Raw genomic sequence first — 25,333 nt, 5'->3', positions numbered from 1 at the left:
ATTGACAAAGAAACAAACTGCAAATGTCCAACACCATACAACACAAATGCCTCACAGCCTTCGTCGTGCTTGTTCCATTATCAGATGTACTACTGGATCCCAAGCCGGTGGTAAAGTAAAGCCATCCTCTCTATTAAAGTTTGGATATTTCTTGATCTCAATGGCCTCTCGCAACATTCTGGGTATATATCGCTTCTCCTCAGCGAGAACCAGAGGCTTGTCAAACTTTATAGCATGATTGACTTTATCCATGACATGTTCGGAATATATTTGGACTTTTCTAAAATAAATAGATTCTAACTTAACTAATTTCTCAAGGTTTTGATCTGGTTTTGATACAACCTCTCGAACGACATTAATTTCCCTTTAGGTAAATGCACCAATCATCGCGACCTATCTTCAATGTCGTGTCGAAACCGATTAACGCTCATAACAAATTGTAACGTCACAATCGATCCCCAAGTTCAGTGGAACTGTTTAGTGATCCTTTATACTATTTTCTGTTAGGTCCTAGTATTAATTAAACATGTTAGCTCCTAGTATGAGTAGGATTGGCATATTTGACAAGAAAACCAGAGAATAAAGAAAACAATTTTTATTTCAGTACAATAAAATAAATACATATAAATCCTTAATATAATTTTACAAAACGAACAAATGCAACAATTTTTACTTACTCTTAACTACGCTAACTTAAACTAATTCAATAAATTATTAATTATTCTTGTAATTCCAAAAACTTTGTACGTTTTTCAATAATTACTGACATTGTAAAAATGTATTAAGTTACGTTGTGTACTTAATATTACATTACTTTTATCTACGCACTAATCTAATAATCTCACTTTGGTAAACTGTGGTTAATCGGTATTATATTTACGAATATTCATAAAAGAATAATCTATTCTATAACTGCAGTCACACAGAATCCCAAGGAATTAAAGTTATTTTCTAAAATTATTTCTTGCACATCAACCCTCGCATACTCACACAAAACTGCCTCTATGTTTGTCTTATTTTTATAAATGCTATATACAAAACAATCAGAAAAACTTATCAAACTATAGTTCTACAAGTCTATTACTGATTACTGAAAATCTGATGTACCTACGTAAAAATAGCGAAGATTTAGTAAACAGCATTTAATTGTACCGTAATATCAGCAAATTACTACAGTTATCAAAAAAAAGAAAAGCTAAACACTGATTGATTACTGATTAAAAATATTATAATATATGTATAGTATAGGTATTGAAATACTACGGTAGTTTTCTATACTTGTATGCATTGTCGAGTACGTTCGCACGCCAATCTACAACGATATACCGTAATGCGAAAATAAGTAAGGTTCATTCGTATGCCGGACGTCAAGTCAATTCATTACGCATAAAGAATGACATGATTGGCGACGAAACATTATTATACAATTGCGAGACGCATACTAAATATTCTACGTACTTTTATCAAGAACTATCCAAAATTGTATGAAAGTTCTACGTGTACATATGCTATTTAAATAAGATCATGAGAAAACAAACAGGATGATATGATATGAATGGCTCACAGATATAGAAAAACGAATACTTTACATGTCAATAAGGATTCGTAATGTTCTGGTTTTACTTTAAAGTCGAGTACCGGATTCTATAAAAGCTCTTGCCCTTTCGTATAATGTTTAACGGACCTTAAATGTGTTCGTACTGGTGCAAAACAGATCTGCTCTCGTTTTGGTGGCTCTCGGAATAGGCGCTTGGACCAAACCGGTTCCAACCTCTTCATTACGGAGGGACCACGGTTAAACCGTTCGCTTTAAATTGAGCAAGAGGGACACGGCTACGGCAAGCAAGTACACGAAACTGGGTAGAAAACTTATTACGTGCCTATAAGGAAAAACGTAGCAGCGATAGGATACATTTTGTAAACGAGCTCCTATTATGCTCTTTTTTTACTTTTGACACATGAAAACCTGCTCTCACCCATTCATTAGCGAAAAATGTCGCTCAAAAACAATATGAAACAACATGGTATGCTAATGAGACTTTGGAATCCATACGAAAATATTTTTACAGAATCCGCCCTACATCAGGCAAGCGATTAGTGTCACACCGGAATTAGCTACGACTATGTCATTAGAGCATCCACTTCCCGACCTCAATATCTCTTCCGTTTCTTTCAAACGCCCGTCAGAGCACATGCGATGGATAAGGACAGATTGAAACGTTGATTTGTAAATTTGTGTTTGACGGGGAATAGTGCCGGGATGTTAGATCAATCGTCGTGGCGCCGCGGCGGGAACAGCCTAGCATTTGTCGCCGGACCACCGGCGCTGCCGTATTTATAGCGACGCCCGCGCGACGCATGCGTGCTGTGGGCGGCGCGGCTATCCTCTATCATGCGAGATTGCCTGCATTATGCGCGTGCGTTGGCCTAAGATTTAACACCGTATCAAGTAGTATCAACAGCCCGGAGTCTGAGATTTCTTTGAGCTGGTTTACAACACCTTTGTGACTCAGCCTTTATGATTCAACCAGCCACATTGTTCCAGTGTACAGATACATAAGTGTAGCCAATTCTAGGGGTATACTTATATTCGTGTGTATTGCGTTCCGAGTAAACCAGTTCTAAGGAAACAACTCTTAACAACTATCATGCAAGTCAATCCCACTGCATTTAGGTATAGGAACATCTTGGCATCTACGTCTCTTACCTTGCCTTCCCTCACTTACTCCGACTCTAATTATTACGACTTACTAACCTATACTATTCTCATTTACATATTTACAAAAGTTGTACTTCAAAACAATTGCTGCTGCAATCTAAAATTAAATTATATCTAATACTTGAGGTAGACCCATAAAACTATCACGTATAGAATTTTGAACTGAAAAATGTTAATAATACTAGCAGCCGTATTGAAACAGTGGCAATGGAACTGCTGCCTACTTGAATCACTTCTGGTACGACTGTTGTTTTTTTGTCTATTGGGTCCACCTTCTTGTGGAAGCAGAGCCTGGCCAGGTTGTTCTGCATCCGAGGACAGTCGTAATCCTCATTGCCATCGCATTGGCATCCTGTGAGAGGCGCTGCTTTCTCCTGTTTTCTTAGAATTTCTATAGCGTTTAGGCACTTGTGTGAGCATTTTCTGCCGCGGTACATAGCGCGGCACAATCGGTGGTAGTACCCGAGCGCAGTGGCGCACTGGGCATCGGCTGTGCAAATCAGCTGTGACAGACGACACGAACTCGTTGCATTCGCGGCTCCGCGAAGAACCGAAGGCCGACAAACGTCGATCCGCGACTTCGCTTCCAGGCAATACTCGTCTTCACACTCGCACTGCAACAAAGAAAGACTCACGTTATTCAACGGCAGACGCTCGTTCTATTTTATAATCGATAAAACTTTTGAGAAATTCATAAATTTCCGCGGTCGGTATCGCATAATATGTTTCACGCTCGTAAAAAGTTTTTACGAATTAAGAAACGTGCCAGCCACCATCAAAATACATCGCATTTTGTAAAGTCTTAATAAATATTGTACGTGGCGTCGTGCAGCGATGAGGCCGGATGCTAAGATGCATTTCATTCACTGGATTCTTTACTAGTGTCTGTGTACCCATGTTTTTGCGTTCGTAGGCACTCGTACCTTATCTCTTATAAGAAATAAAAGTCGTATTACACACATCTTGGAAGGGAAGTCAGAGTGATACCTATGTATTTACTTAATAGCTTAAGACACTAATTGAACCTGAAAATTTTGAGTTGGATCAAGCTCACTTAGCATGATTTTAATAGCACAACACAACGCGTGGAAGTGTTATCACGTTCACTACAGTAGGGGGTCTAAAGACCTCTTACGTAGTATGGTTAATTAGGAGTTACGTTAATTGCCTCAGTATTTTAAATGCTATAATTTCAAACACATTTGAATTTTGCTATAATACTTCTAGAATTGCTACAGAGTAAGCTTGGTCAGGCTCTAACTGTCGTAAAAACTTTTATCACCTTATAGTTTGACTGTAACTAACAAAACAAAAGACTGAAGCTCTACGGAGCGTTATAAATTCGGACTTCCAAAATCCGTTTAATTTTCCGGTCAATTGTTTTCATACCTAGCCGGGATGGGACTAATGACGGCCGCCGACTTACGCGTTTTTTGTGTGGGCAACACCTGCGCAAGAGTCGACGCGGTGGGTCTCCATCTCCAATCAAGACGTCAAGCCCCAAGGCCGCTGTACCGATACTAGAGGTTATTCCCACTAGTTACCACAAAGTTGTTACCAATAAGGAAATATTCTTAATAGCGTAACAAAAAAACGAATCAAAAATTCAAAATAACAGATTTACAATGAAATAAAGGTAGCAATAGTGGTGGTCTCGGTTTTTTATACCACGTCGGTGGCAAACAGGTATACGGTCCGCCTGATGGAAAGCGGTCACCGTAACCTATGGACGCCTGTTCCTTCCTTCTAGAAAACCTTAGGGTAGCAGGATATAAAATAGAAGAGAGTGCAGTGCAGAATTGTTAGCAGTACGAGTAGTTACCACGAAATAAAATATTTGTGCACTTAGGTTCAGGAATGTGTACAGGGCAGGTCCAAACGAAAATGACGGATTTATCTATACAGATTTCCAAAACTCGGGACAAAAAATACCAAATTAGGACTAGTAAAAATCAAGGCTCAAATAAACTAGAGAGAGAGAGGGTTACCACCAAAATTTTGTTGATGCTCAATACTAGAAGAAGTTTAAATAACATAGGGTAGGTAAGGTATTGTAGAGTCCTAAAAAAATACAAGTGCTTAAGCACATCTCGGACACTGGCGATCAAATATAATTATGAAAGAGGCGCGTTCCGAGCACACATTCTAAGCTCGTGTAGGTGAACGCGTATGCTTGTATGAGTGAGATATGACAGGTCGACTGTTCGCGTTTTTGACAGACGGTAACGTAGATGGTAACGTCGGTAACCGAGAGGGGGTGGGCGGCACTTTCAGCGGGGAGCGGGAGTGGCCATACTGTACGATAGTAGTCTTTATTATACTGTGCCTTAAGTGTTCCAGTGAACTGCTTGAAAATTAATGTTTAAAAAAATTCACTGGTTAACAGAGAGATAAAAATCACAGTAGGTAAACTACCACTGTTAACAACTTGGTGGTAACTATCGGGAATAACCCTGCCCGAATACAACAATAATCACACCGCCTCTACTAATTAAGGCTTTAAGTGATGTTAATCTAAATTATGGACGCTGCCCTTATAAATATGAATGCCGACGGAATATCTCTGAGGCTTTTAAATGAGGCCACTTACATCGTACAGTCAGCAGCAACAAAGAGATGTGACCCCCACTGCAATATTATTAGAGATGTCCCGAATAGTGATTTTGGCCGAATACCTACCGCAGCTGGGTCTCTAGGCCGAATACCGAATGTGCGGAATGACATTCGTACATAATGTTTATATTGTTCGCCAATGAAGCACAGCGATGATACGATTTATTATGTTGCTCAGGTGCCGTAGCCGAATGGCATTACTGCGGCATCTCTAAAACATAGACAAGCACACATCCTAGACAAGGAATCATTACCGTGGCCCTCACCGCGCTTACCGTGGGCCTCAGTCAATCTGTGTAAGAATGTCCTATAATATTTATTATTTATTTATTATTATTATTTATCTCTGCAATGCAACTGACTGTACATAAGGATGTAATTTCATTACGATAAAAAGTTGAACCAGTAGTTACACGGCTAGGCACTTTGCAAGTTGTATTGACATGCTGCGAATCAATGATGCGTTTTAATGTTGTTTAATGTATGTTTCTCCAGAGAACATTTGCACATTTATTGATAGTTGGTGGAAACAGAAGTTTTAATTTTCTTCGTACTGAATAAATGTTTATTGGCAATTGTAATTGTAATTGCACTTTTAATGACTATTGTTTTTTAGACTTTAATGTTTTTTTTTTTTAAGTCGAATAATGAAACAATGATTCGCTTATCACGCTAGTGAGAAAGAGTATCGGAAATTCTCGCAAAGAATCTATTAAATGTGTTTTACTATTTGTTATAAAAAAACCTCAATGTAAGTACATTAATTTTGTTTTTCGTGTGAGATGTTTCGAATGTAGTCAGCTCAGCTCTATACTGAAACGAGATTCTCTGTGAGCTGTAGACCTTCGCGATATGTTTAGAAAAGGCAAATTCAAAAAAATCTAAACTGGATCGACAAAAGTTTTTGACTGAATCATAGAGTTGGTTGCGACCTGGAGAGGATGACACACTAACCTAACAGCAAAAAACAAACCGTAGACCTACGCTGCCGTCAATTACAATTACTTTAGCATGACACAACGCGAGTAAAGGTAAATGGCAACGTTCCATATAAAGCAAAATATTATAGTCCACCTACATCGTATATTTAATGAATCGATAGCAATATTCGCTACATGCAACATGTCTCGTGAAACTTTTGGCGAGGCCGAGGCTCCTTACGTGTGCAAGATAATGTACCTATATTATAATGCCGGTGTGAAAACACCACCTGCGCTCCTACCTTGAATTTAAAGGTAAGAAGTACGTATAAAACAACTTAACTGCCCGCCTTTTCTTACTAAAAAGCTGCGCCTGGGAGGTCTCAGTTTTATCTTGTACGAATGTACGCCTCGGATAGTTTTATTAAAACGACTTACATAAATTTCATCAGCTTTGCGGGCATTTCCTTATGACAGTGTTGTGCTTTTGTTGAATGGAGACAGCGTGATTATTGTTAAATCAAAGTGTACAGCTGTATAGTGAGCTGCAAAATTGCAAGGAGAAATTATGAATGAATTGATAGATAAATTCGCCATTCACTTTTGCAGCTAACGGGACCGGGATAAGTATGTGCATAGGGAGGAGAAGGCCTTTGCCCAGCAGCGGGACACTCAGTGCCCTATTAGCCTAGGCTCATATAAATATAAAGAAGTACCGAATAACTAAGTATAAACAAAAACAGGTGCTTGAATTTCCAACAAAAATTCGGACTGCCAAAACAAACATTAAACAACAGGTGATGTTCAGATGTTTACAAACACAAGTGTTATTACTTATTGGCCTTACCTTGCAAATAATGAACGTATGTGTAGAAAGATGGAAACACCATTAATAAGTGTAATAAGTGTAAGAAGTTAACAATACGAAGGTAGTTTTATTTGTCGGATCAGATTTATATATATTTTTATTTTATCGGATCGTACATCAGATCGTAAATCGGCCAGTGCTCGCCACATGCTCAATATTTTCTTTACATAACGATGCAACACTTTACCCTAATTGTAAGCACCTAAACAGGTAAAATTAGTTCAAGACGATACAGGAGCGAAAATGATAAAATGGAATTGGAAACCTTTAAATTTGGGAAGTTTAGTTAAATATACTAAAGACTGTATCGTTAAGTATGAAGACAACTTTGAGTAGCCGTATTTATTTGCTATTATATTTTTTTCTTATAACAAGCCATGGGCTTAATAAGGCACATAATAAGGTACACATTTTGTCCTAGAAACTCGACGTAAAGCATATGGTTTAGACAGTATTGACTTAATCCTCCCGAGTACCAATTACGATTCCGGACAAATGCTACTAGAAAATTCACAAAGTGCCTAAAAGACGATACGATTGCGAAAAAAAATTGTATGGTGCGAACCTCAACGACACATGATCCACAAAGCAGAATATCTGGACATAGTCTAGCCACTGTTATTTAAAAAAAATATAGTTCAGGATCTGTGTATATGGCGGCCATTTAGAGAATGTGGCATGGTGCTTACTCTAACTCCGACTTTGATGTCGAATTTGACTATCATACATTGTTTATATCGATCTGGTTTAAGCACTGTTCAAACACCATGAATGTCAATTAGACTTTGGCCTATGGCTAATTTTTTTATCTGTTTCTCTCATCCTGCTAGCATCAAAAATTTACGGCAATCCGGAACGTTGCTCAAAATTGCGTTTTTTTTAAATTATATAAATTCGCCGCATTTATTCTACAAGTACCCAATTGAAAAAACCATGAAGAGGACTCTTAAAGAATATATTTTGGCAGCATATTAACCTTTGTTTGTTGAAATCGTACAAAGAGTCATTGAAATATTCTCAAATTAAGCCAGATAGGGGTTGTCCGAAATTTATTTGCTAGACCTTAATGAAAGTACCATAAAATCCCTAAAATAAAAACATATCAGACCTTCTTATATCAAATAGTACTTACCAATACCTTAAGATCATACTCTCGGAACATAATAATACAAAATTATGCACATGTCAACATTTAGACGAGGTTTGTTTTGTCCTTATACTTAACGATACAGTCCTTAGTGTTATTAACTAGATTTATCGAAAAAAAATTGTTCATTAAGAACAACTCAGTTAAAAGATATTGCGAAAAAATCTTTAAAATCGAGGTTCCGCTCTCGACTGTTTCCTCCTTCAAAACTTAATCAATCGGAACGAAATTTGAGAATCAGAATAACAATGAAATAGTCTATGTCAGACCGTTTAGTTTTTTTGGCTAATTTTTACCAATTTTGAGTAGGTATCAGACCTTTTTTTGCGCCATAATGAAAATGGCCGTTTTTGGAAATTTTACGTTGGCTCTAGCGTCTTTAAAAATAAAAATATAAAAAAAATCAAAATGGTCCGACACAGATAAAAATAATAATAATCTGTGTTGAAAAAAATCATTGCTCTATCTTCAAAAACCAGGAAGGAAATAGTCCAGAGCGTTTGTATGGAGAATTGACCCCTCCTGTATCGTCTTAATACAGGTAACTTTTACCTATTTCCCACATGTACCGTGGTAAACCCCATTCCACGCTTGTTTATTCGTGACGTCCCGAGGTCGTCAACCGCGACCCTCCGCGATTTGATCTTGTTGCCGTCGTGTCCGACAAATCTGCCTGACGACGTCTAAATTAGATTTTATTGCGGGGCGTCTGCGTACGCGACTACCAAACAAGACCCCTCTCGTACCGAGGGCGTACCGCGAACGACGCTCCACGTCACATATACGTACAAATTTACAAGACAGACAACGTCGAACATGGTTCGCGGTAGGCCCCCTGACATCTTCATTCTAATCGCATGGACTAAACCCCTTGTAATGAGTAATGGGGGACCAGATGTAATTGGTGTTGGTCAATTGCGATAGACTATAAACAACCGTTGATGAGGAGTGAATTCGACACGGTCGAACTTTGGCCCCGGTAAAATTTAAGCGTAAAAGATGGGCTATAAAGAGCTTATCACACTTGGAATAATCTTTATGGTAATTTTAAATTGTGGTTAAATGAATGTTTTGTTGTTGCGCTAACCTGTGTCTCAGAATTCTCAGATTCAGCAGCAACCACAACCGGTGCGGTATGTGCAGCGAAAACACAGATAAGAAGAAAATGTCTCACCTTCATCAGCTCCTTCCCTTCCTCTGTGGACATAAGCGCTATTAAGTGCATGTTCGCACGGCTTGGGACACACGCTAGTAGGTTTAGACTTAGGCTTAGACAGGACATCATTGCACATGATCATGTAGTAATTGAGCGCAGCACCGCAACCGGTGCGGTATGCGCAGCGAAAATACAGATAAGAAGAAAATTTCTTACCTTCATCAGCTCTTTTCCATCCTCCGTAGACATGAGTGCTATAAGCGCATGTTCGCACGGTTTGGGGCACACGCTGGTAGGTTCAGAAAGCACATCATTGCACAGGATCATGTAGTTGTTAAGCGCAGCACCGCACCATGTACGGTAGGCGCAGCGCGTGCGAGCCTCGAAGCACGGCTTGCTCACCGCGCCCGCAGCACAGGCTGCTAGCAGAGCCGCTACCGGTGCGGTATGCGCAACGAAACTACAGATAAAAAATGTCTCACCTTCATCAGTTCTTTTCCTTCTTCTGTGGACATAAGCGCTATAAGCGCATGTTCGCACGGTTTGGGACACACGCTGGTAGGTTCAGAAAGCACATCATTGCACAGGATCATGTAGTTGTTGAGCGCAGCACCGCACCCGGTGCGGTAGGCGCAGCGCGTGCGAGCCTCGAAGCACGGCGTGCTCACCGCGCCCGCAGCACAGGCTGCTAGCAGAGCCGCTAGCAGCCACATTACCTGGGAACAAGGGAAAAGTCCGGATAAAATCTCTGGACACATTTAAGAAGAGATAGCTTGACGATTTTAACTGGTCAGATTTGAGAGTGCTATATGCCAAATATCTACACACAATCTTGGTGACACTGTAATGTAACAAGACATCCCGAGATGCGACGCTATGTCGGGTAAAGGCAGGGGCGGCTCACTCCGCGATTCTATCGCCGTGCTACAAGTACATTCCGGCGGCCGCGAGTTCGCGGCCTAATCAGGGGTGGCGCGTGTTCTCACGGGACGCACGTTCGCACTTTCTATTGTTATTTTACGTCGCGAGTTTTTTTTAAGGTTCGTATGCGATGTAAAATAAAATATGTACCATAGGATAGGACATTTTTACACAAATCTACTATTGATTAAGTCCCACGGAAAAGTTCAATAAGGCTTGTGATGTTGGAACTTAAACTAAATTACTGTATATATACCTAGAAAGTACCCAAGACTTAAATATAATAGTATAAAATTTTATCTGAGTAATTAATTCGTTTTAATCCATAGGCAACCCTATCATCCGACGTTGCGCACGTGCGGCTGGTTTCTTTGTAAAAAAATGTAGGCATTTAAAAAGGCGGCATTTCGTGAACATCAAAGCAGTGGGCCTTCTGTACTTGTATTATTATATATTCTGTGGTAAAGGTAAATATATAAAGTTCGGAGATCATGTGCGTCCTTTACAAATTGACACATCGTGTATTTCGAATTGAGTCTCTAATAATCTTAGAGCTTTGGGTATGTCTATTTATTTCGAATTAAAGGATTGTTATGCTTACATACGTAAATTTACTTCTTTTCCCCTATCAAAATATGGTCCATCGTCGAGTACCAAAAAATAAATAAGCACAAAAGATAATGCAAGAAAGCAAACAGCGCAAGATAATCCTTTGCATCCCTGTTCAAAGCTACTTCATAAACAATCCCAAACGGATGACATAGCAAATGTAACATCTCAACTCGATAATAAATAAACATTTAATAATAATAAACGGCTCGACGACATGTCTGCCGTTCTCGGAAGGCGCGGGCGCACGAAAACAAACAGAATCGAGGCACGTCCCGGGCACTTGCTACTAACTTACACGCGGCACAATACGGAACCTGGGTCAGGTAGGGATGACACTTGAGAGATTACATTTGAGACTTATTTAATTTTATGGGTCTTTTTTGAGTGGCGACGGTCACTCGATCGGGAAAATCATAACGTCATACCATTTTCATAGCACCGCCTGTGCCCCTTGCAAATAAGCATCATAACCGCGGTGAGGCTATCAAAATCTGAACATGATAATGCAGGGATAATGCAAGGATCTTTCACAAATGGACTCGACGTTAATGTGAATACTGAATAGCTTATAACCATGCGCTCATTGAGACTCATTGCCTGCGTGTATTAGGTACCTAACTGGCGGCATACTTCTATTAACTAAATGTTAAAAATATCTCAATAACAGACACTTGAGGTGCAATAAAACAGGATATAAATTAACACTTATCTATCATTACGTTCTTATCTTCGCACTTGTACGAATTTAACCTAGAAGTTAAAGAGTTGTGACTCACAACATAATTTTATCATTTAATGCCTGTGCGACATGTTTCCACGAGCGATTTGTGAATCCTACGCATTGACGTGTCTCGGCGAATCATTATATTCATTATTATTTATGAGCTCAGAAAATAAGAGCAATTCTATTGTGTGCTTATGAAGTGACATCCCTTGACAGAATCACATAGGGTTGGCCAAAAAAAATACAAAACTGAAACATTGATGGAGTGACGAATGCTGCCTATTCATCAATTGAAGTTAATGATGAAATACCCATAATTTTCCAAGAAGTAAGTAAATAAAAAAAATACCTAATCATACCCGAGAATAAGTATTTTTTATTATCTAAATTTACTCTTATAAGACATGCGATTTAGACAGTTATTTCAGTAACAATAGAGGAATCCCTGAGAAAATTAGCACATTATGGTGGCTGTTTTGTAGCTCACTATCGATTGTCAATAGTTACTTCTCAAAATACATGTATCTGTAGAAAATCGAACATTTTAAGACATTTGCTAACCCTATTCACAGGGTCATCGTCCGTAGCCTGGATGCAAAAGAAAACATAACAATCGAGATGTCCACAATTCTTACCTCAAGTGTTAAATTACAATAACAATGTCCGAGAGACACAATGTCGACTTTATTTGTATAACAATAAAGGCTAGCGACGTCAGGTAGACGTGCCACTGTTTAGTTTAATTATTAGTCGACGTGGTACATCTGAAGTGATATTTAACCACTTGACAGTCCAGCCCGCACGACCATATTCCGGTCAACCGTCCGGGTTTTTAAGCGACGCGCGCAGCGCGCTGCGCATTCACAACTTTTTACAAAAACGTCTGTATCTTCTAAACTACACAAGGTATAGTTAAAAAATAAATACTTCGGTATAAATGAACGTACAGTACTTGAAATAAAATTATAGTGATAGTAAAATATGTATGATCATATACTATAAATCAAGGTTAAACTTATGTAATTGAAAAAAAAATGAAGAAATTTTTTATTTGACTATTACTTAAATTACAGGAAATTTTGAGCGATGACCCCTTTTTTTATTACGTATTAGAGAAATATACTATTTTACCTTTATAATGATACCACAACCAACACATACAGTTCTCATGAAGATATCCAAAAAAAATTAAACAAATTCAAAATCAAACACAAACACGCGGAGTTTGACAAGGCACTGCCGAATTTATTTTTTCATTCACTAAGTAACGAGCGTACACTGCCATCTATACTTTTTGTAGCAAACTATGTAGTTAGGCTACGTTATTGTATCAAGAGAATAAGTAAATAATGCCGCAATATTTCGCTAGATGTCACTTTAATCAACTGTGTCTCCATCCCCTCTTTTGGATAGTAAGGTATCGTAGGACTGTCTACCGGAATTTTTTTTTGGATACTATGCTATCGTAGGACTGTCAAGTGGTTAAATGAGAAACGCTTAGTTTGTCTAGTCAGTTCAATGTTGTCCATGTTGTCATTCGTCATTGTAAATTAACACCATGGGAAAGCAAAGCAACGTAATGGCACCGATTTACTTCGCTATTTATGCGCAAATATCACTACGGATGTTATGGATCTTCGTCAATAACATTCTCCTTTGCAGTAGCAAAACTTTAGGAATTTAATTTAGTTGATACTTGCACCACCCGCTTAACTCAAGGTTAGTGGGCTGTCACTGTCAACTGTCAAATTACATATAAAATGGTGGGTTAACCCTCCAATTTCGGTGGTGCAAGTGACCCTAAAGGCTCAGCCACGACATTGGTCTAAGCGCGACAGCGGTGAGCGCCGACCATACATTGGAGCGAGACACAGCGGTGGGACTTTTCATTCGCACGTATGGCTGCCGCTCACCGCTGTCGCGCTTAAACCAATGTCGTGGCTGGGCCGTAAGATTCCTAACATTCCCAACGCACTTGCACCAACGAAAATGAAGGGTTAACCCACCATTTTATATGGAATTTGGAATTTGGCCCACTAAGTGGTTGGTGCAAGTGGGCCTAAGTGCGTTTTCACATTATCCGATCCGATATCGGATGTCGGACCGATATCCCATACATAATAATGCCCCTCTTTTTAGGAAGATCAAGAGGTGGGTCCAGAGTTTGACAGTTTTTGTGAGCTGAGTCGGAACCTCGAAGTTCAAAAAACTTTGCGATCTACTAGTCTAAACTAAAGGGTCCATTATATAATTTTGAATTTAAGGTTTAAACTAGCACGTGCACAACCTTGATATAAAGCTTAATATTACCACTAAAGATAAAATCAAACATCGATTATTTCAAAGAACTACTCGTGACACTGACAAGAAAGACTACGTGACGTCCTAGCGACATTTTTCTTTCACGACATGACACTTAAAACGTCTAATAATCGAGATCCAAGAAATGTGGCGACATTTTTACGTTCAATCCAAACGGACTAGCGTTTAGCAGACGAGTGTGAAAAGCAAGACAAGTCAACACAGCGGTCAAGTGCAAGGTGAAGATGCAACAAGATATTCTAACAGTAACAGTTTGGAACTTTGGATCAGATATTTGTAGAACTTATGCCTTTGGGATACAGTTTCGAATAGCCAAACTAAAAATGGTGATACATAGTTACTGCTCTTCAAAACGTTCTCGACCGGTCCACGGACACTTTAGTCGAGTAGAGAAATTTAATGTTCACGAAATGAAGTACATATTTGTAAATCCTTCCACTTTTTGAAGAGACTTGACGTATAGAGTAATCAACTGTATCTATTGTTTCCAGTATAAAATAAAATAAAACCGAGAAGATAGAGTTAGACTATTTTGATAATCCTGCGCTAATGTTATATATCCGGTGCAAACTTCTATGAAGGTGGGTATTTATGGCGCAGATACAAAATATTGCTGACCCACTTAAAATTAAGTATAAAGGAACTTTGTACAAATAGACACTACTTTTATTTGAAACTACTTTTAACCAACAAGAAAATGTTCAAATTTAGCTCCCTTAGCGACAAAGTCCCTGCACAAAAAATCCAAAACGTTCGGAATACTTTGGAATCTTCGTATCGACTCCCGCGCACGCTAACCAGCGCTCAAACACGTCCCGCTCATTATTGCGTGTCGTTTAGCGCCAACTGATAGCGCAAACAGCTACCGGCTACTACACCAATGTTTGTTCAGAATGAGATAGAATTCTTTAGTGGAGGCAGCAAAGCTAAAGTTGCTTCGTAGAACTACTGTCCTTCGAGAAAAAGATAAGTGTTACAGTTTAAAATGAGTCGAATATTTCTTTTGTTTTTGATAACTAGTTTTAATTGCAAAATTAAGTAAGGCCCACTTGCACCTCTTGCATTGCAATGCAATCGTCGGGTTAACCCTCCATTTTATATGGAATTTGACAGATGACAGCCCACTAACCCTGAGTTAAGTGTTTTTTTTTTTACTGGGATAGGAGGCAAACGAGCAGACAGGTCGCCTGATGGTAAGCGATCACAGTTGGCGGCCTCTAAGATGGGTGTACGCTCTTTTCTGGAAGTTGGTGCAAGTGGGGCTAAGTATGTTAACTATATCTTCATAAGTCACTTTTCAGTAGGTACATATAGTGCATTATTTTCGCACTGGTTCGTAAAGTAAGTATAGTACATTATAATATTATCAATCATCGATTAGTTAGTAAGTATGGTACATTTCTTGTCAGGTCGAAACTTCAGAGGGCCATTGTACTGTACTGTACTGAAAAACGTCGTAAGTAGGTACAATACACGCGCGAAAAGGAAATTCGTAACTCGTCATGTCGATTTAAAAACTTCATTCGATTGAGTTCTAAATTCGTCGCTACTCGTTGCGAACTTGTTTTTTTGCGCACTTGTGTTGTAATGTACTATTATCTTCATTCATGGTCTCAAATCACCAAAAAGCATTGATATCGTCTCATTCTTACGAAACAGCCTAACAGCAATTACACTAAAACAAGTGATTTAGATAACACTATCGCCCGTGATAAGACCGTGCATTGCGTTATGTGTTGATTTTGTCGTGACCAGAAACACTGGCCCACAATGCTAAAGACTAATCAACTGAGAATGGAGACCTGCAGATATCAAGTTATAATAGTTGTTGACTCAAAATTAGCAATCTTGGTGTGAATGTAGATTTGCCGGTTGTAGGCGTTTTGTAATGAGGTTATCAGTTTTTGAGTTATGATCTCTCAAATATAGCGTAGCGACAGCTGTTAAGATTGTTTCATTGAGTAGTGAACAGGAAATGGGACTTCCGATATCTTTGATAACGTTGCATACTCTGTGTGGAAAGAGAAGAGTCACAAAATGTTCATTATTAATACCCTATATATATTCCACGAGTCTTATGTTCTCCATTGGCGCACTTCATACCACCACGATTGCATAAGAGAGGCTCAAAATTAGGTACTTAACCCATCGTATGCTCAGGCACGTATCCGTGCGTAAAAATAGGTCATCTTTTTCAATTTTTTCCGGAACGACTTTTTTGTAACCCACTAGTTTTGACGCATCCACACACGAGGGGTTAATACGTAGGTACCTGAAAGTCTTTTCAAACAAAATCATGTCTTGATACTGACATATCCGATTCACATCGTATCTAGAGCTAATATTTCTCTTCTTCTTCCTCGGTTCCTCATGGCTGAGGGTCGCGACCACATGAGGTCGTTATTTTTCGCACCAAAGCTCTCCACTCCGCACGGTCTTCTGCAGTCCTCATAATAGGCGCCTGTGTTAATCCCTGGCAGGCCTTCTTAACACCTGTCCACCCAGCGGGTCGGTGGATGGCCACTTCCCCGTCCTCCATCCACCATGCCAACCATAATGCGTAAAACTAATATTAAGCTAATATTTAACGTATCTTAAAGTTTGAATTGGACTAGATAACTGGTATTATATGAAGATAAAATTATAAAGCTAGAATAGCTTAATATTGTCAACATCTCTAGAGCTTAATAACTCTCATGATAAGAATAGCGGAAAACATGTTCAATTTCCGCAAAGCCCTTATCTATAAATATGCACCTTACATACCAAAGGAGACATAAGGATCAAGCCTGATACCGAAGGCTCTTAGATTCAAGGAACCGTTGCATCGCAACCTGAGCCATTTGCGCTTCATTCCCACCAGATACAGTTACTGAAGTGCTCATAACTGAGTTATGGACGCTGCGAAACTGACGCCAGACTCCAACGGACTTTCTGAGGAAAGGGGACGACTATTTCTCCACGCAAACATAGTCAGTTTTCTCCCTGGATAGGATATTATAATCTGTTCGGAAAGAGAAGTCCAATACATTCCACGACTCTTCTTTTTCCGAACAGATACTAACATGACTGTATGACGTGAATACAAATACAAATACAAATAATTTATTAATAAAAACATAATTGTACAGTGATTGTTCTTAAAGGCTAAGAATTGTTATACATATAAGAGATGTTTTATACAAATGCCTGAGCTAGGATAGTTCCTGTGTTTCAGGCAGAGGAAGGACTAAATTAGTGATTTATTTTTAATTATTCACTAAAATAAAACTTATAAGAAAATAAACACAAGACTTATTTTCGTAGATTCCGAACTATTACATTACATATATATTCATTGTATATTCAATAGGTAATTATTTTACAACCATAAGTAACTTTTCTGTATCATCGTACGTCATATTTTGCAGGCCTCGTCGTAGAGCACTTTTACAACAAACATAGCTAAGTGGATATAAGTCTAATTTTGCATTTAACCTGTTGTACAGAAATGGCCCCAGAAAGACGAAAAATCTAGATGAGAAAACGTGTTTTCTATGTACGGTTTGAATACAAACGATATCTTTCCGCCTTTTGTTATTATAATCTGTGTTGAAGGATATTCGGCCATGCTGCTTTAATGTTGCGCTTAAAATAAACAATTGACGAACAGTTAGTACTTGACATGATTGATAAAGAAGATCTGTAGGGTATAAAAAAGGTCGGGAAGTAGCTACTTTTAGCACCGCTCGCTGGGCTCTTTCTAAGTTTAATAGAGTGGTTTTAGCTGTGCCACCCCAAGATGAAATGCAATATGTTAATATCGATTGACACAGGGCAAAGTAAACTTGCTTGATTAAGTTGTGATCACTGATAGAACGAAGTTTCTTGAATACATAAATTAATTTCCTAACTCTATTACACAGTACTTCAATATGATTTTTAAAAGAGAGGGTTTCATCAATCATCACTCCTAGATACTTGATTTTATCTGTACAGGCTATAGACGGGCATAAACAATGGTTGTTTGTCGTATCCTCACAAGTATGTGCGTAGAGTTTTAGATTATTGGGAATCGGGTAGGATTTCCGCATGGCAAAACTTATAAAATTCGTTTTGTCAGAGTTCAATGTTAGTAGGTGAAGTTTTAGCCAGTTAATTACAATATTAAATCCGTGCTGGGCATGCTCGTGTACCTCATTTGTTGACTTTGCGGAAAAAAGTAGGGCAGTATCATCTGCGTATGAAATAATTTTGCCACAGTCTAAGTTTAGATTGCATAAGTCATTAATATAAACCAAAAATAGGGTAGAGGCCAAAACGCTTCCTTGTGGTAAACCAAAAACTGTGTTTTTTAAGTCGGAGCTGATAATGTTATCTATTTTTACACATTGGGTTCTTTCGTCTAAGTAGCTCGCGATTAATTTGTTTTGTGTGCCCCTTATACCAAGTAATTCAAGCTTGTGCAGTAAGATTGCAGTAGAAACGGTGTCAAATGCTTTTGCAAGGTCCAAGAAGATACCGATTGTCTTATTACCCTTATCTAGTTCCTGAACTAAGTAGTCCGTTAGTTCGTGTACAGCATCTGCGGTTGATAAATTGGCTCTAAAGCCAAATTGCGTCTTTGCTAATAGAGCCTGCTTCTCTAGGTATTGAACAAGTCTATTATTAATAATTTTTTCCAGAATTTTAGATGTGGCCGGTAAAATGGAGATGGGTCTGTAATTGGTCACTTGAAATTAATTATTTGAAAATAATTGGTCACTTGAATTAATAAGAAACGAAAACCATTTTCATGCACAAAAAAAAATCGAAAATAATCCAACTTAATTACTTAATTACTGACGTTTCTGAGTGATTAAACATGGATTAATGTAAAAACATAACTATAATGTTAATCTAGGGATAAAGCGCTGGTAGCCTAGCGGTAAGTACGTGCGACTTTCGTTCCGGAAGTCGCGGGTTCGAACCCCGGCTCGCACCAATGAGTTTATCGGAATTTATGTGCGAAATGTCATTTAATAATTGCCAATCGCTCTTCGGTGAAGGAAAACATCGTGAGGAAACCGGACTAATTCCAACAAGGTCTAATTTACCCTTCGGGTTGGAAGGTCAGATAGCAGTCGTTTCGTAAAAACTAGTGCCTACGCCAAATCTTGGGATTAGTTGTCAATGTGGACCCCGGAGGATGAATTTTCATCTAGCGAGGAAAATAAATACAACATTTTTGTATGAGACGTCAGTTTTGTGTGGACCGTCCACATTAGTTTTAAGGACTCTTGTGGAAAAATTAAGATAATCTAAAGCGAATTCTTCGCTGCATTTTAATTATCTACTTGTTAAGTCAAGATTATTTTGCAAGGTGCACAATTGCACATTGCACCTGTATTGAAATAATGCAATGTGGGGATGGGGATATTTTGTGATGCAAGTATCTAATCTTAACAATGTCCTTCGTGTAAATATATTTGTAGGAAAGGAAATACTTTAAATCCTAGACAATTTTTGGTGACGCTCGAGTATTCTTAAATAGACAAAAATACGAAGAATATACGGATAGGGATAACCTTGATGTTTAAATTCAATAAATAAAAACATGGATGTCCATTTTACTTCCTTCGCATTCTACTTAGAAGCTGCCCCATAATTATACTCGTAAAAGATTAAAATGATAGTTAAAAAATCTCAAGCAGCAATTTTCCCCGCTAAACACAGGAGCCGTTTCTCTAAAATGTCAGACAAAGGGATGGTACCAAATAGGTTCAGGTAGCAATTCCTAAACCTCTTGTAATTGTCCAATTGTGCATCCAGATGAAACACATTAGCCTCCATTAGACCCACAGAACAAAAGATAAGGGATCAGGATCAGCAATAGTTTTTTTAATAATCTTGCCGAACACTTGAAGCGCAGCTTTAGCGTGGAATAATAAAAAGTTTTGGGCAAAAAAATCTCGAATTCTGGTTTCTTGACATCTCAATGCGATGTATGAGATCATAAATCACCGAAAAGGTTGTCTGGAAGACAAATTCGTGGCATGTGGCGTGCAGCTGCAGGGAAACGCTGTGAATCGACCATTTATAACGAATTGACAACTTGAATGTAGCGGGTCCGTGCGCCTACGTGCATAGATGCAATTGAAAGAGTTCTATTTTAAATAAAACACTTGTGCCTGTGAAATAAAAGGTGCATCACGTAGCTGATATACTTAGGTAGTTTTAAGTACAGTAAAGTATATAGGTAATTGGTAAAATTGGTTGCATAAACAAATGTTTACTGCAGCGCCCCCTAGTGAGTTACCACCCTCGTGGGTAACTAAACGCATAATAAAAATATATGTAAGTACCTAAGTGTATATTTATGATAATAATATTAATAATTGATATTTTCTTTCTTTGCGACTTATAACACTATGTTACTAATAAAATATTTCATTTCATTTCATTTCATTTAATATAATTTCACCACACCAACACTATGAAAATATGAACTGTAAAACATCAAAATAAATAAAATACTTCAATTTATTTAACGTTTATGATTCAAAATCATCATTTATACGTGAATTCCAACACCCAGCGTTAGACATCAAGTTAAAATTTGTATGAAATTACTTTGCACTCTTGTGGATAAAATGCAATTTTGCTATCTGTTTTCGAATAGCAAAGAAAGCCTTTATCAGTTGGTGTGGTGAAAATATAATTATACCTTCTCTTTCTTCGCCGTCGTGGGTAAAAATTGGTGCACACATGTTTAACTTTAAAGATACTCTTAATCCTGTAACATAAGAGCTAAGGGACATCTTTTTGAGTAAGTTGCATAGACGCATATTTTTATGAGCCTTAATTAAACCCGAACTATGACTATATATTAAACTATTCTCTTAGTCTTGTCAGTGAAGTTTACGTTTTCCTAACCACGTCGTTGTTGCAAAAGCTTTTAAAACCAACTGGTTTTGCGTTTGCACTGTATTTAATACAAAAGTTGGATTTGGATACAACATGTATTTAGTTATTAAGTAACACGGTAGGTACAGTCATTATACTATCAAATCAAGTGGAGAACATCAATGCGCAATAATGATGATCATTACATAGTTTCCGGACCAACTTTCAGGAAATTATTTTTAATTCGGGTTTAACGTCGATCAGATGCAGACAATATTATGACTTTATCACCTCATAATTTTCACCACCATAAAATTCGTCATATGCTCATTTCAGTTGGCAATTGGCATTTTATATATCCAATGCCCACAAAACAAAACGCCAAAAAGCTATAAACGGAAAGAGGCCAATCCCATACGTGACTGAAGTCATAACAAACTCCAATATTGCGAGCCGTTTTGGTAGCACTCTCCTAAACCGGTCATAAAATGCACCACCATTTTACCTTTTCGTACCGTGTCACCTCGTAAATAAATCAGGGTTTATTGCTTAATTTGGAAATAATATTAAATTGCAAATTCTTAGAATTTGTTAGTTAGAACTATTCGTAAGTAAACAGGAAAAATGGAGTTAATACAATAGTAATGGCATTATGTTGCAGTATACATAGTAAGTACGTATGTTGTTCTTCGTAGTCTCTTCTTTCAGAATTCAATGTTTTCGACGGAATAGGTACTCTACATCGTACAAATGACATTGTGTCAGAAATTTTCGTTACGGTGACTGTATTTACAAGAAAAGCATGTTCTTGAAAAGACTTTTTTATTCGCTACCAATTTAATTTTTAAGCCGACTTTTAACTTACGGAAAAAGCAACATTTCAATTTTAACTTTCAAGTCTAAATAGAACTTTACCAGAAATTAATGTTTCCCTCCGTTACCGCGGCTGGCTCAGGAAATAAAATTAACGAAATGGATTTTATCGCGTATAATGAATTTATAATACCTGAATTTACCCACTAATATTTATTATGCCCATATAAGACATAAATCTAAGTACCCACAAATCAGTACCCAACATTACGCGTCCATTAGGCTTCGACAATACTTACAGGTAAGCCAGGACATTGGCATGAGCAGCTCGTATCGATAGGACCATAAATCACTTGGCGCCGAATACCAATGAGAATGCTTTATGGCCAGTACGTCAGGCTAGCTACAAACAATCGTGTTTTGTACACATAATTAGGAATGGCTTAGAAACTGAAGGACGGAAGAATTCGCTAAGTTTTAACACGGTAAAAACACGAGAATAGTTACCTTGGGATCGGCCATCAGGCAAAAGAAGATAAGGATCTTCTAGAATTATGCAAATTGGAGGTGCAGTGACTTACATCAAACTGAGCTTACCGAGCTACAGAGAACCTGGTCTACTCAATAGCCTAAAGACCTGATTGTTACAAATCCTCATATTGTTTTTTAATTTCAATTTCAATTCAATTTCAATTTATTTAATAAAATATAAAAATGTAACTACTTTAAGTAACTACTTAAGTGAGGTTGTTTTAAAACTTAAGACAACGTTAAACGCAGTAATCAAACGCTATGCGTATGGTTTGCCGGTCACAAAATTGTCATTTTCTCTACATTACCAAGATCTCTCGCGTGCAACGCTGCGTCTATCGTCACAGAATATATAATAGTACAAGTAAGTACAGAAGGCCCATTGCTTTGATGTTCACAAAATGCCGCCTTTTTAAATGCCTACAAAATTCTAACAAAGAAACGAGCCGCACATGCGCAGCGTCGGACGATAGGGTTGCTTATGGATTAAAACGAATTAATACTCAGATAAAATGTTATAATTGCTATTATATTAAAGTCTTGGGTACTTTATATATACAATATTTATATATTTTTGTTTAAGTCCCAACATCACAAGCCTTATTGAACTTTTCCGTGGGACTGAGATCTGTGTAAGATTGTCCTATTTTATTCATGATGTCTATTTAACTAGGCATTATTAGCCATTCCACACGCGGAGATCGCATATGAACCTTAAAAACTCGCGACGTAAAGTAACAATAGAAAGTGCGAACGTGCGTTCCGTGAGAACGCGCGCCACCCCTGATTAGGCCGCGAACTCGCGGCCGCCAGCATGTACTTGTAGCGCGGCAATAGAATCGCGGAGTGAGCCGCCCCTGCTATCGTATAAAGCAACCGTACGCAGTGTGCGCTTAAAAATAACTTGAATAAATGAAAATGAAAAATGAAATGAAAATGAAATATTTATTTTTCAAGTAGGCATATTACAATGCGCATATGAACGTCAAATAAAGCTACGCCGGCTCTAACCCTACGCCTCAGCCTCGAGAAGATTTCAGTCCCCCCTCAGTTGGGAGGGGGGTATCCACTATGGGACCGGCAAGAAACTCGGCGGGCAACTTCTTTTCAAAACATTACATCTTATAATTAACATGCATTAAATAACAACATACAATTTAACATGCAAAAGTATTCATCAAAGAATATGAACATATAAACACATAAATCAAATCATCCTTGTATTATCGCTGGGAGATGCCCGCCAATGCCATTGTTTACCCGCTGTTGTTATCGCTGCAGCAAAATACCTCACAAACCGCTATAGGTATCAGAAAGCGTGTTTTATTTGGTCTTACTCAGTAACCGAGGTAGGTATGAGTGCTTAATCGAGTCTATGAATAAAGTCATTAAACGATTTTACGATTGCGCCTACCCCTTATTACTCCCATTATTCCCTTGCCATCTCAATTTAGAATGTCATAAGCTGGTGACATTAAGTTTTTTACGACTTAATCAGTATTCAAGTTGGATATCAGATGCATTGAGGTAGCGGACGGTTGATTAAAACGTGGGACCATAACTACTTGTGTAGACAGCCTTTCAAAGATGTAGATTAGGTCCTTACATTATGTCTGCATCACTGCGCAATATATTTACGTCAAGCGGTTGAACCATCTCATTAGTTCTGTGCACGTCGCTGTTACAGCTAAGGACACGGAAAAAGCGAGGACAACGCATTAGAATCAGTACCTAACAAGTCATATTATGGAGCTATTTGTATGCTTTACGACTATCACGCGTATGCAAATCGGTTTTAGTATGCAGTATATCATGGTTTGCAATACCTGTTATTTGCACCTTTGCATTCATTGTTTCGTTAAATTTACGACGCCGGTGCAGTTCCGTCCTGAATAAGTAATCTGCCGTGTACTTGTTCATAGACTTCACAATTTTCTATTTTTTATCAAATCTCAAGGCTCCAACGGCTATGGACTGATATTGGCCCATCGCTGAGTGAAATTTTATGTTTTGGTTTAATTCTTCTATCGTAAAATCTTTCCCTATTGAGGGAAATATGATGTAGTGACCCTTGGTGTACCATTTATGTAGAAAATCGCGTTTTTGGCTGCCAGCTTTTAAAATACCCAGTATTTGGCTATTTAAGCGACCAAAAAATACCTGAATCTACTTATAAAATAATTGTATAAGTCACAGTATAAGTACTTATGTTTATGTTCTCGTTTCAGCTGCCTTCTGGCCAACCGTAGTGACCAAGTAGAGCTCCAGTTGAGGTGCTGATGGTGCTGGGTTTGAATCCCGGCCCGGCAAACAAATTCTTTGAGTATCTGTTACATCTATCTAGTACCCATAAGGAGTACAAGCTTTACTTATTCTAGGTCCAGAACGTCTATTTGGATTAATCTGCATGACTCTACATTTTAAAATCTAGGTATTTTATACTAACATTTGCAACGACTGATGACAATGATAAAGATTGATAATAAAAATTTATTCAGCAGCTTAATCGTGAAGACTCAAGAGCAACAAGAAAGACAGACGCGAGTTACTCTTATACTTATAATTTGTAAAAATAATTCTGTCAGCGTATAAGGAATTTTCAGCAGCGGCAGCTTTTGCGAAAACTTTTTGCTCGTTGATCATGGTCTTCATTTGTGTTTATACATATTTATAATTACTTAACTTATTCTATAAAACGTTTGTATCAAATAAGGTTTACCGGCGTTAAGCACGAATACCTAAATGTGAATAGGTGTACTCTGCTGCGCTCACTGAAACAATCTCTGCAAGTGGAATGCAATCATTCATCCTTCTATTTTTAAATGCAATACAATAAAGTAAAAATGTACGTACAGCTATTACTCGTTCCCGCCGTAGTCACATGGCTCGTTCGTTGGAAAGTTTAGAACTCCGTGTTTTGTTAACTCCAACGGTGTTCCACAACATTTATCACTGTTTTCGAGTGTTTAGTTACGCGTCGGTCACTGGTAAAGAACAATTGTGCACAGTTTCATTTACTATTATTGTTTTGGTAGCGACGTAAAGTTCGGTGGTAAGTAGGTGCGTCGGCGGAGAGGTACGTGCGGCTCGCCCGAACGCGCGCTTACGATTGAGCAGAATGAG

The 25,333-nt window shown here is 38.2% G+C and overlaps 1 protein-coding gene across 2 annotated transcripts; it reads right to left on the bottom strand.

Moving 5' to 3' along the window:
* Positions 1-706: 706 nt before the first annotated feature.
* On the bottom strand, positions 707-25,333 carry LOC125234692 (growth arrest-specific protein 1-like). 2 transcript variants are annotated; one of them, XM_048141038.1, is made up of 3 exons: positions 25,064-25,333; positions 9,906-10,139; positions 707-3,333 (listed from the first exon to the last, which is right to left on the bottom strand). In XM_048141038.1, exons 2-3 carry the CDS (start codon positions 10,134-10,136, stop codon positions 2,863-2,865), a joined length of 702 nt encoding a protein of 233 aa, XP_047996995.1. In that variant the 5' UTR covers positions 10,137-10,139; positions 25,064-25,333; the 3' UTR covers positions 707-2,862. The 2 variants fall into 2 exon arrangements, with proteins under 2 accessions (XP_047996995.1, XP_047996996.1); XM_048141039.1 differs by lacking the exons at positions 9,906-10,139; positions 25,064-25,333 and adding an exon at positions 9,640-9,809.

Source organism: Leguminivora glycinivorella, chromosome 16, assembly GCF_023078275.1.
Source record: "Leguminivora glycinivorella isolate SPB_JAAS2020 chromosome 16, LegGlyc_1.1, whole genome shotgun sequence".
NCBI classification, from domain to species: domain Eukaryota; kingdom Metazoa; phylum Arthropoda; class Insecta; order Lepidoptera; family Tortricidae; genus Leguminivora; species Leguminivora glycinivorella.
This window is presented reverse-complemented; position numbering and strand designations above follow the sequence as displayed.

Excerpts from the sequence above, each read along its gene's own strand:
- LOC125234692 (XM_048141038.1), bottom strand. The coding sequence starts at position 10,136 with ATGTGGCTGCTAGCGGCTCTGCTAGCAGCCTGTGCTGCGGGCGCGGTG. Across the intron at positions 3,334-9,905 it reads AAGGAAAAGAACTGATGAAG|TGCGAGTGTGAAGACGAGTA; the intron begins GTGAGACATTTT and ends TCTTTGTTGCAG.